The sequence below is a fragment of the Sprattus sprattus genome, assembly GCF_963457725.1.
Source record: "Sprattus sprattus genome assembly, chromosome: 5".
Lineage (NCBI taxonomy): Eukaryota > Metazoa > Chordata > Actinopteri > Clupeiformes > Clupeidae > Sprattus > Sprattus sprattus.
This window is the reverse complement of record NC_137924.1, coordinates 13,253,538-13,265,664: the sequence shown is the minus strand read 5'-3', so window position 1 is coordinate 13,265,664 and position 12,127 is coordinate 13,253,538. Positions and strand designations below refer to the sequence as shown.

General features: G+C 45.7%; 1 protein-coding gene across 1 annotated transcript; it reads left to right on the top strand.

The window, feature by feature from the left end:
• Positions 1-1,617: 1,617 nt before the first annotated feature.
• galnt3 (UDP-N-acetyl-alpha-D-galactosamine:polypeptide N-acetylgalactosaminyltransferase 3 (GalNAc-T3)) lies at positions 1,618-12,127 on the top strand (the record flags this gene model as incomplete). Its single annotated transcript, XM_080839430.1, has 10 exons — positions 1,618-2,114; positions 2,974-3,146; positions 4,458-4,607; positions 4,982-5,216; positions 7,752-7,869; positions 8,575-8,775; positions 10,219-10,350; positions 10,703-10,804; positions 10,925-11,077; positions 12,014-12,127. The coding sequence occupies 10 exons, from the start codon at positions 1,618-1,620 to the stop codon at positions 12,125-12,127; spliced, it is 1,875 nt and encodes a 624-aa protein (XP_080695556.1).

Sequence of the window (12,127 nt, the reverse complement as noted above, 5' to 3'; positions counted from 1 at the left end):
TTCAGATAAAATCTAGATGGGTTCCTTTTTCTGAAGCAATTCCATTTCTTAAGTAGGCTGTCTATTCCTCGAGTCGATGTCTTGAGGTACCGTACTTCAATTCGATGCGGTTCGAGAGCCGAGACATAGCCGATTATTTGTATCCCAGCAACAGTTTCATTGAACGCATGGTTGAGCAAATCCTGTTACTATAAGAATTGACTGATACCACTATTATGAGGTCGGATATCCTGCCGAGTTAGGTGTTCTTGGTTATTGCCCAGGAAAAACGTGGGTATGCAGTCAATATTTTATTATATTCCCTAACTTTGATACGAGGACGTTTAAGAGGGTAGTGGCAAGGAAATAGTGACACTTATTTCCACCACAGTGAGAATACTCTACGGAACTACCCTGATCTTGACACAGCGGTTTCCTGTAGGATTTTCAGTTATTCCTGTTTGAGTTTTATCTGTTTCAAAGTTAAGGATACGTCCCTTATTCATAACAACAAGCCTACCCGAAAAGGTCACAGACTAGAATCATAAGGAGTTTTTTCAAGAAAAAAAGGCATTAAACTCGTACATTTTTACAAGAAAGGCCACCACATCACCAGAACCCTGTTATTACCTTCAGTAAATGAGCGAGAGGTGGGCGACATTCTACGCACGCGTGTCAACACGTCTCCACCCTCTACCTGAGAGAAGCACACCTGGATCCAACGAGACGGAAGTGCTGTGCAGAGACTTCTGAATCTGACTGTGAGGCTGGCATACTGTTCAGGAATGACATGTATCCCTGAGTCGTGATTGGGTTCCAAAGAGGAATGGAACTCGACTGGATTTCGACGAATTTGGTGACGATCCCAGACTTTCCAAAGGTTAATTAGCTTGGTTTTAATTTTAAAACATATTTGGGAAGATTTTAGTAAGTTTACGAGTTGGAACAATGTGTTAGATTTGATGTTTAAAGGCTAGCTGCGCACTGATATCGCATGCTCTGCAACCCATTTAGCCGGATGTGCTCTGCCTCTAAATGAAGACCAGCGTAGTCTGGGTGTTGCAATAGTTAAGGAGAGAGTAAAAAGCTTGCAACAGTTGTTTTTAGGGGAGGTTCAGTAGTTGACTTTTAAGGAGTGCTTCAATTGAATGTCATGTTGTTTAAAGCATCTTTTGTCATATCTAGATGCAGTATTTAATTCAAAACCAGTCTTAAAGTATGATGTGGTTATTTCCTTTCAATAAACTAAAAATAAGTCTGCTCTGTGTAAATGTGAATAATGACTCATTTAAGGAATTATTTCTGTCATTCTTAGAGAGGCTTAAATATCAGTGTAAATGTTTCTCTTGGATTAGAAGGATATTGAGGACTGGGGTTGAATGACTTAATAGTTTGCTTGTACTGTTACCTTAGAAATGTTCAGGAATTTGATTTTATATGAATCCTTTTTAAAACAAAGAATGTAAGTGAGATTGAGGTTTCAAGCACATACACACATACCTCACTGTATTCCTTTCATTCTTTTAAAGGTCTACCCAGCAGTGATGTTTCTGACCCAGGTTTAATTCTGGCAAAAGTGTGTCTTCATCATTCTAAGAGGACCTTTTGTCATTTTACCGGGACGTTGTCAAGCTTAGAATGAGTGGCTTTCATAGAATACTACGGCGGCGATTACACCCATGGAAACTGGTCCTTGTGGCCCTCATTTTTGTCACATTTCTGTTCCTTATACAACGGGAGGTGGTCAGCCAGGGTCCCCAGGAAGAACCATGGCTTAAGGATATTGTGGTGAAGCGGGACGCTGTGCTGGGAATGGTCATGGGAGCGGTTAATAACTTAAGGGACTCCATGCCAAAGATGCAGATCAAAGCTCCCGTCCGTCAACCTGAGACAGCAGGTGGGCAGTCATGTTTGCCTGGGTACTACACAGCTGCTGAACTCAGGCCTGCCCTCGAGCGCCCACCCCAGGACCCCAGTGCACCGGGAGCATCGGGGAAGTCCTTCCACACAGAGAACCTGGGGCCAGCTGATCAGAAGGAGAAGGAAAGGGGAGAGGGGAAGCACTGCTTCAACCTCTACGCCAGTGATCGCATCTCTCTCAGTCGAGACCTTGGACCGGACACCAGACCCCCAGAGTATGTATTTCTTTCTGTCAAACTCACGCACTCACTCGCTCAATTGCTCTTTCACTCATATCAGCTATTACTAGGCAAAGCCAATCTTGTTAAACACCATTTCTCATTCACAGAGATAGTACAGTTGCTTTGAAGAAACAATTTATACAAGAATTTATTTTAGTATAGACAATATGTTACCAGTGTATTCTTATTGAATGAAAGTGTGTTATACTTTGTTTGACCTTTTCATGCAGTTGTCAAAGATCTAGCAGTAGAACCTGAAAAATATCAGAAGGATGCTCCAAGTGAAAATGCAGCGCCATCTAGTGGCTCAAAAAAGGCTGGTGTCTCAGGAAGCGGAATATCATTCATAATTTGCAATGAGGATCTTTGTGGGTAGCCTACCTTCTACAGTGTAGAACTTCGACACATGAAAAGGACATGTATCAAAGAGCAGTAAAACGCTCCATATATCTGCCTCCAACAGAAATAAATCTACAACCCAAACATGTCTCTGATGTTTGTCTGCAGTTACATAAGAAATTTCACTGAAACCACAGACAGACTGTCCTGAAACATAGCTTCAGCATGCCAGACCAGTTAATCTGGCTGATCTAAGAGAAAACGGTGTTTAGCTTGGCTAATTGAACAAGTCTGTTCACGTTCCTGTGATTTTTAATGGGTGTAATTTACACCACAGTTGCCGCCGTTTTATTTGAGAATTGGATTGTTAAAAGGATGTCACAGTAGGAGCACTGTGATGAAAAGCAAAGCCAAGCTTCAGCCCAGATATTTAAGACGGCTGTGAATGAAAAGACAATCCTCTGTCATGTCAACCCCCTCCCCCCCTCCCCCCCACCCCTCCACCCCTCCCCAGGTGCATCGAGCAGAAGTTCAAGCGCTGCCCTCCGCTGATGACCACCACTGTGATCATCGTGTTCCACAACGAGGCCTGGAGCACGTTGCTGAGGACGGTCTACAGCGTGCTCCACACCTCCCCCGCCATCTTCCTCAAGGAGATCATCCTGGTGGACGACGCCAGCGAGGACGGTGAGGTGGGGGTGAGGTCGGGGTGGGGCTGGGATGAGGTGGGGTGGGGTGAGGTAGGGGTGGGGGGTGAGGTGAGGTGGGGTAGGGGTGCGGTGGGGTAGGGGTAGGGGGTGAGGTGAGGTGGGGGTGGGGTGCGGTGGGGTAGGGGTAGGGGGTGAGGTGAGGTGGGGGTGAGGTGCGGTGGGGTAGGGGTAGGGGGTGAGGTGAGGTGGGGGTGAGGTGCGGTAGAAGGCAGTCAGTCAGGCAGGCGGTTGGGGAGTCGGCCTGCGGGAGACGGACCACCCTGCCTTAGCTCTGCTTCCAGCCAGCAGCCCACTGGGCGGCCCGCTCGCTCGTGGCCGTGCCACGGAGCATGCAGACATGTGTCTGGGGCCCTGGCTGCTAGTGAAGGAGCAGTGGTGGTTGGGGTTAGAGCAGGAAGCGTGTCTCCTTTGGAGAATGCTTTTACTGAGAGGGGGCAAGGCTGTGACCAGTTACTGAGTGTGTGTGTGTGTGTGTGTGTGTGTGTGTGTGTGTGTGTGTGTGTGTGTGTGTGTGTGTGAGAGACAGAGAGAGAATCGTGTGTGGGCGAAAGTGAGAATTAAGGAGAGGGAGAAAAAAAGCAAGACAGAGAATAAAAGAGAGATAAAGATTATGAGGATGAGGAAGAGAGAGTGTGTTTTCAGTGTTGTGAGGGAGTTATGAGTCAGCACTTACGGCTGTAAATAGGCTCCCAGGCGGAGAGACTAAATGAATGTGCACAGCCTGCAGTATGGGTCTAGCTAACACTCATTTGGAGGCATAGCCCTGCTATTAGCCCTGAGTATTAAACCTATTGGATGACTCTCCTGCAGGAGGGACTGGTCAGACCTAGTTGGCAGCAGGCCATGTCAAAAATGAAAGCAATGTGTCTCTCTCTCTCTCTCTCTCTCTCTCTCGCTCGCCCCCCTCTCTTCTTTCTCTTCTCTCCCCACTGTGTCATTTACTTTCCTCCATTCTTTTCCCTGCTTCTCTCCATGTCAACTTCCAAAGAATGCAGTCAACATAGGGCTCATTTCACGAAGAACTACTGCAATTCAGTTGAGCAAAGAAAGATTTTAGCTGACTAACACATTTGTAATGGGAGGTTTGTGTTGCTCAACACTGGCGTGTAAGAGCTGAAATTTATGAGGGCATGAGTAAACTGACATCCCAGAACAAAAACGTCAGTGTACAAAGGCAACATTTCACAGTAGTGATTTACTCTGAATGGAGCATACCACGGAGACCATGCTTTCAAGGGTCCTGTTTCACAGTGTGCCTTCGTGTCTGCTGCTGCTGCTGTCTCCACAGAGAGGCTGAGAGAGGAGCTGGATGAGTACCTGAAGAGGCTGCACATCGTGCGCGTGGTGCGCCAGCGTGAGAGGAAGGGCCTGATCACCGCCCGACTGCTGGGGGCTGGAGTGGCCACCGGGGACATCCTCACCTTCCTTGATGCCCACTGTGAGTGGCCCTCTGCCGTAGAACCGACGCCATAGGCGTGTTGTGCTAAAGACATACCCATCCTCATATGCACTGTCTCATGTCTCACTTATCTAGTGCAAAGTGCAAAACATTGCATTGCATTGCATTGCAATAGCATGCAAAGGCTCAATGTTATTGGTCCTATTCGCTATTGAGAACAGATATTGGTCCTAGCAAATGAGAATATTTTGGTCCTATTCGCTATTGAGAACAGACCATTTTCTTCCTTTTTTATCTTTTTGTATTCTATTTATCTTTAAATCGCTTTTCTTAGCTGCAGGCATCTATGTGAGTGTGTAGACAGACAGGGCTGATGTGTGGTGGGTAATAATGGCTGTGCACCATCGGAACAGGCGAGTGCTTCCATGGCTGGCTGGAGCCCTTACTGGCCAGGATAGCGGAGAACTACACGGCCGTGGTGAGCCCTGACATCACCACCATTCATCTGGATACGTTCGAGTTCATGAAGCCTTCCCCATATGGGCAGAACCACAACCGAGGGAACTTTGACTGGGGTTTGTCTTTTGGCTGGGAGTCCTTACCTGACCACGAGAAACAGAGGAGAAAAGATGAGACTTATCCCATCAGGTGAACATCTGAGCCCATCTTTATAAAGCATCTTAAGGCTAAAAGTAGCTCCTCATTAGCAGAATTCCTCAAAATAAGGGGTGTGTCAGTCTTAACTTTTTATTTTTTTTACTAAAAGTAATTTACAAAGCCACTTGGCTCGAAAAGTAGCCCCTAGGTCTGGGAGAACCAAAAAGTAGTCGAGAGGATTCGTAACTCGTAAGACCAACTCCTGAATGATGGAAAAGGGCTGTTTCTATCATTCCACAGCTCAATGTTTTGGAATGCAAATGCAGAATCACTTAAAAACTATACCATCTCAATCAGGGCCGGTGCTCTAGGGAGTGCAAGGGATAGAGACGCACCTGGGCCCAGTATTAAAGGGGGCCCTAAAATAGAATTATATCGTACAAGTCTTGACGGTAGGAAAGCTCTCTGCTAAATGAACTAATTCAGTGCTTTAAGGCAGGGACAGAAAGTCTGGCTTGAACTATCTAATAGCGATGTAAGTTGTGATTATAATGTGCCAGTGTATTACCACATTGTCATGTTATCTGGGGACTATTTGCTTCACCCTGTGCTCAACTTGATGATTAATTGTCTGCCTAAGGTCTTAAGTTCTGAAGGAAAGCACACTCTGTGACCCATTTTGAATGATCCCCAGCAGTTGGGAAACACTGTTTTAGGCAGGCTTAGCGTGTAACAAAATCCGTATCAAAACCAAATGCGTTTAAAAAATAAAAGCCGAAAGAACATAAACAGCACCTGGAGAACACAACAAGGGAGGCAGGAAACACAGAGGGCCCTAATGTCATTGATGGCAACAAGAAGAGTCAGTCGTGCATGAACTGAAGCTATTTGCGCTTAGAGTCTTGCTAATGGTATTAAATTGGAAAAATGTTTAGCCAAGTTATTGATTTAGCTTTAGTTCACGCACTGCAGACTTTGCTCGCTGTTAGAGCCGTCATGTGTCGTCAATGAAACATTATTGACCCAAGAGTGTCCACTTCTATGCTTAAAGTACCGTCATCTATAGATTCTGAGGCTAGCAATTTCCATGTCCGCACATTCCACTGTTTCATCGTCTGATCATGGACGGCTCTGAGAGTGTTGGAGCCCTAGGTGAGAGTTTCCATGACACCCCCACCGTTAGACTGATGATACTGATCCCGAAACTGATCAACACAAACCTGGACTCACAACATCCATGTTGTATATGCATGTCTTGATATACATGTGTGTATCATAATAATTGTGTTTTATTGCATGATGTAATTTCTTCAGTTATTGTTTGCCATAGAGTTGTGTGCTAATGTATCTGTTAACTAGGGACACAGGCTAGTATTACATACCTCTTATCGTTGAAATGACAGAAACTCAAGTTAGTAGCCAATTGTTTTATGAAGGTGTAAGCCATGACGTAACCGCGGCCCTCAAATCCTTCAAACTTTCTTCAGAAGAGATGGGATGCACGCGCAGCAGAGGCTATGCATTTGAGGGGTCTGACCACAGCCAACTCTTCAGACCCACAGTTTCAGGCCAGTGGCATTGAACGCATGTGCAGTAGGACATTTGGTTAAAGGTGCAGTAGGCGAAAAGGTGGTTCATATTTGAGCTCAACACAAAATCCATTACACCCCTACCCTTTGTGCTACTGAAGCAACATGCTGATTGACTAGAATTGTTTATTACTCGGTCTATGCCGATATGTTTGTTTTCTATTTACAGAGCCAGCACTGTAGGCTACAAACACCTTAGTTTTTTGAGCACACACAAAAAGTGATTAGAATGTCAGACTTTACCTTTAACTGAATTTACTTAGACAAAATGTCTACATGCGTTGAAAATGTATGATGTTTGTTGCACAGATTTTATTTATTGTTGCATAAAGCAAACACTTAGGCCTATAGGCAAACACCATTAAAGGATTCAGAGGTGTTGAAGCGATGTAATGGCCAAAAGTATTTATTATTGGAGTTACTTTGGCCTAATTCAAACTGTTGCTGAGATGGTGGTGCATGCATCAAGCTACTGGCTGAAACCGTTGTTCTGCAGGTCTGAAGCACTGCAGACAGACATTATTGGCTATGCATAGCAACGGACTGTTTTGATTGGCTATAGGTCAGAAGCAGAGTAGAAATGCAAGACAAGTGTATACACTTCCTATTGGGTTTGTGGGTAGCGTATTCCATTATCATTTATTTTGTAGCCTGTCATGATTATTTATGTATCGTTCTTTGCGGTAGACTCTGAAGTGCAAACCTGTCAATCAATCGCAGAGGTCATGCATGACAGTTGGAGTTAGTCATAGCAACAGAGTCTTTCTCTTCTCTTAGGCGTTCTTGATGTTCCTTAGTAAAAGTTGCCCTCTGCAGCTTTTGATTTAGGGCAAGACTTTTTGTTATAATAGTTAAGTGCGACTTACAAACAATAAAATCAGTACCATGCTAAGACTCAGAGTAGTTGTAAGGAAGGACATATTTTTGGCCATATTTTCTTTTTTATTATTATTTATTTCACCTGAAATGATCCCAATGCATCCATTTGAATTTGCAGAACCCCAACATTTGCCGGAGGGCTTTTCTCCATCTCCAAGGACTATTTCTACCACATTGGGAGTTATGACGAGGAGATGGAAATCTGGGGAGGAGAGAATATTGAGATGTCCTTCAGGGTATGTTTGTAATATGAATTCCTTTTCATCTGGGAGCACATTGACAGATAGTGTCTACTCGTATGAGCAACTCTGTGGCAGATGCAGTAGTGTCACTGCCGTTCTTTGTTGTTGTTGCCATGCACTTCTTCTATTGTGATGTATTGTGATTGCTGACACCTGTTATAACACCAGAGGAAGAAAGGAGAGGAGAAAATTTGACTGTTAAGACAATCTGGCATCAAGAGAGTCTAGCCAAGATGCTAAATCCGTCAGCCAATCTTCTAAAAACAATAAATTAGGTGCAAGATGTAATAATGTCTAGGCTGCATATAAGGACACTACTGCTCATTAAAGATGCAGTCTGCGATTCGGTTTCGTGAAAGGTTGTTGATATTTGAGCTCAATAGCCAGTCATAACACCCTTTCCTATGTGCTCCTTGGACAAAGCCACAATATTTTTTTCCCATTTACAGAACCAGGGCTGTGTACAAACACCAGAGTTTTTTTTTTTTTTAACGGACAGCTCAAGGCCTGTGAGCAGCAATTTTGCTGAATTTTCTATTTTAAAAAGTGTATTGCTTCTTCAAAGGGAAAGTATGCTGAAAGGCCAGTTGAGCCATATTGTTTGCATCCTTGTAAATATGTTGTGGCTCTGTATTTTTTATGATGATCTCTTTGGAAAGCATTCATCACCTGATCACCCCTGCTGCTGCTCCCTTGCAGGTGTGGCAGTGCGGTGGCCAGCTGGAGATCATCCCCTGCTCCATCGTGGGTCACGTCTTCCGCACCAAAAGCCCCCACACCTTCCCCAAGGGCACCCAGGTCATCGCTCGCAACCAGGTGCGTCTGGCCGAGGTCTGGATGGACAGCTACAAGGAGATCTTCTACCGAAGAAACCAGCAGGCCGCCCAGATGGCCAAGGAAGTATGTTTACATTGTTTTCTGCAAGCTTCTTTGAGGCCTGCTGATTCCACAGGACATTAAGTGCTCACTTCAAGCCAAAACATTTAGAGAGCAACCCCCCCTTATTCCCTGATATTTTGTCTTCTAAATGAGAGACACGATGAGCTGGTGAAACAAGCCTGGTTCTGTGGTCATTGTAGACATTTGATGCGGGGCCAGTTGACACTTATTTTGTTTTTACACGGCATTGTGCTCAAGCCCCCAGTTTGTGCAGCCACACGCTGGGCTCCAATAGCCTTATTTTGTCTGGACTAAGTCTGAGCCGAGCACAGACCGTTCTGTTCAGATTCTTCTAATGTATGTTTGATCCCTCAGGCGAGTAGTCTTTCAATATTTTCCTGCTAGCCTTCGGGTGCGCACCGCCGTGAAACGGATAGGGTTCGAAGACCGAGAAATGCTCAGGGCATTAACGTGCGATGGAAACATTCAGTTAATAAACTGGCGCCATTGTTCCAAAAACACTTGCACCCTGTTGTGAATGCGAGAACACAAGGCCACCTTTGAATGGGACAGAGGACGTGACTTCTTAAGTGACAGCTGACCGGGGAACCCGAGGGGGATTGCTCTTGCAGGTTTCTCAGTAGCTGCTGAATGGCCAACGACGCTGTGGAATGCGTATGCAACTGGAGCAGGGCCAGGGAATGCTTGTGTGCACAAATGTCACTCAAACTCAGCCACCCTTCACCCCACCAATACCATCCCACCCCTGTTCTCAGGCCAGTTGTTGGTCACAGAAGGGGGGCTCTAAACCCCCTCCCTCACGCTGATCTTGCATAGTTCTCAAACGTTTATCTGTGTAAGCTGAGGATCAAATATCAGCCTTATTGTAACTTATACTATTTGACAGTTACAGTAGACTCTTTATTTTTTGATGACTAGATTTGGAGATTTGCATTTTTTTGGGGGAAACATGAGTTTAAATGTCACAACGTCTATACATAACGCCATGTTATTATTTAATTAGCATCTTTTGATTAAGATCAGCAGTGATCAGCAATGTAAAGAGCTAGCCGTATGCTTTCCATACATTTACATAAATGCTGCGGCAGATGCTATTGCTCACATGATTCATGAGGTATAAATATGTGTGTCTTTTTCTGCCTGGAGGACATTATTGAATGAAATGCAGCTGAGAGAGGGGTTGCTTTGCTTGGCCTGGACGTAGACCACATTAAACTAGACTGCCTGTGGGGGAAAGGAGAGGGGGGGTGGGATGTGGTGGAGTTGTGATGGAACCTTTCCCTACAGCTTTAGAGAGGGAGAAACTGAGAGGGGGGGAAGACGGAGAGAGAGTGAAGGATAGAAGGGGTGGGAGAGAGAAGAGTGAGGGCGGGGGGGGGGGGGGGGGGGGTCTGACCTGACCTGTAATGAGAGTCCTCGCTCAGATTGTGATTGTTTCCACAGAAGTCGTTTGGCGAAGTCTCGCGACGTGTGGACCTCCGGGAGCGGCTGCAGTGCAAGAGCTTCTCCTGGTATTTGAAAAACGTCTACCCCGAGGTGTTCATGCCAGATCTCAATCCCCTCCACTTTGGCGCAGTAAGTCCACCAACTCTCCGCTCTCTTTCTCTCTCTCTCTCATAATTTCTCTTTATTCTCTCTCTCTATATCTCTCTCTCTCTCTCTCTCTCTCTCTGTCATATCCCCAACCACAGCCAGCTCCATCTGGCCATTTTGGTTTAGCTCTGAGCATCTCCAGAGAATCCATGAGGCTGTCTCGGCATGGCGAGCGGCCTGAGTGCCTGAGTGCTCCCTGCCACGCCGGCCACAAGGCGCTCCAGTGTTTGAACAGCTTGTGTGTTACTGGAACCCATTTCCACTGACTCTTACCCCACTTTCCTCTCCTCCTCCTCCTCCTCCTCTTTCATTCCCTCTCTCCCATTTCCTCTAGGTGAAGAATATGGGCAAAGACTCCTGTCTGGATGCCGGAGAGAACAACGAGGGAGGGAAGCCACTGATCATGTACCCCTGCCACGGCATGGGTGGCAACCAGGTCTGCAAGGCCATAACCTATTACCCAATGTCTCGAGATGTGTATGGCTTATTTAGGAGTGGAGAGTGACTCTGTTTAGAGAAAGTATTCCATTAAACTCCTTTTGTTTGCCTCCTGAAGTACTTTGAGTTCTCGACACGCAGCGAGGTCCGGCACAACATTCAGAAAGAGCTGTGTTTGCATGGGACCGATCGCACCGTCAAACTGGAGGAGTGCCAGTATAAAGGTCACAGCACATTTGTGGGAGCAGAGCAGAAGTGGGAATTTAAGGAGGTAAATAGCTTGACACACACACAGACACACACACAGACACACACACACACAGACACACACACAGACACACACACACAGACACACACACACAGACACACACACACAGACACACACACACAGACACACACACACAGACACACACACACAGACACACACACACACACACACACAGACACACAGACACACAGACACACAGACACACAGACACACAGACACACAGACACACAGACACACAGACACACAGACACACACACACAGACACACACACACACACATGATTTCCCTTTGTCAGCAGCCGTATGAGCTGTATTGTTACACCCCCATTTCTCAGAGTCTCTGGACAGCCCTTTGTGGTCAGTTGGGTGGTATTGCCACAGTCTGTAACATTTGTTGCACACATAAGGCTGGAGTGACTCAAGCTGTAGACAAATACAGAATACAGTACTCACTGCACTCATTCTCCAAAATCACATCCCACTTTTGTCTTTTAAAAGGTCTTACATTACCTGATCTACCATTAAAAAAATGTATTTTATATTCTACATTTGAGAGAGAGAGAGAGAAAGAGAGAAAGAGAGAGAGAGAGAGAGAGAGAGAGAGAGAGAGAGAGAGAGAGAGAGAGAGAGAGAGAGAGAGAGAGAGAGAGAGAGAGAGAGAGAGAGAGAGAGAGAGAGAGAGAGAGAGAGAGAGAGAGAGAGAGAGAGAGAGAGAGAGAGAGAGAGAGAGAGAGAGAGAGAGAGAGAGAGAGAGAGTGAGAGAGAGAGTTTTATTCAATTAGTCACTGGTTGAGTTCTGGTTGATGGTGTTACTCAATGTGAACAGTTCCCTTTATTACGCTTGTAGGCTAATTCTGGACCATAACATGGTTAGGTGGGGATGCATTCATGAGTCGTATTGCTAATGGATAATTTCCTCCCCTCTTTTCATGCTGTCCAGAATCAGTTGTTCTTCCACACGGGATGGAACCTGTGTTTAAGTGCAAGGTATGAGCACCCATCTCTGGTGCCCTGCAACCCTGCTGACCGATACCAGCTGTGGCTCTTCACCTGA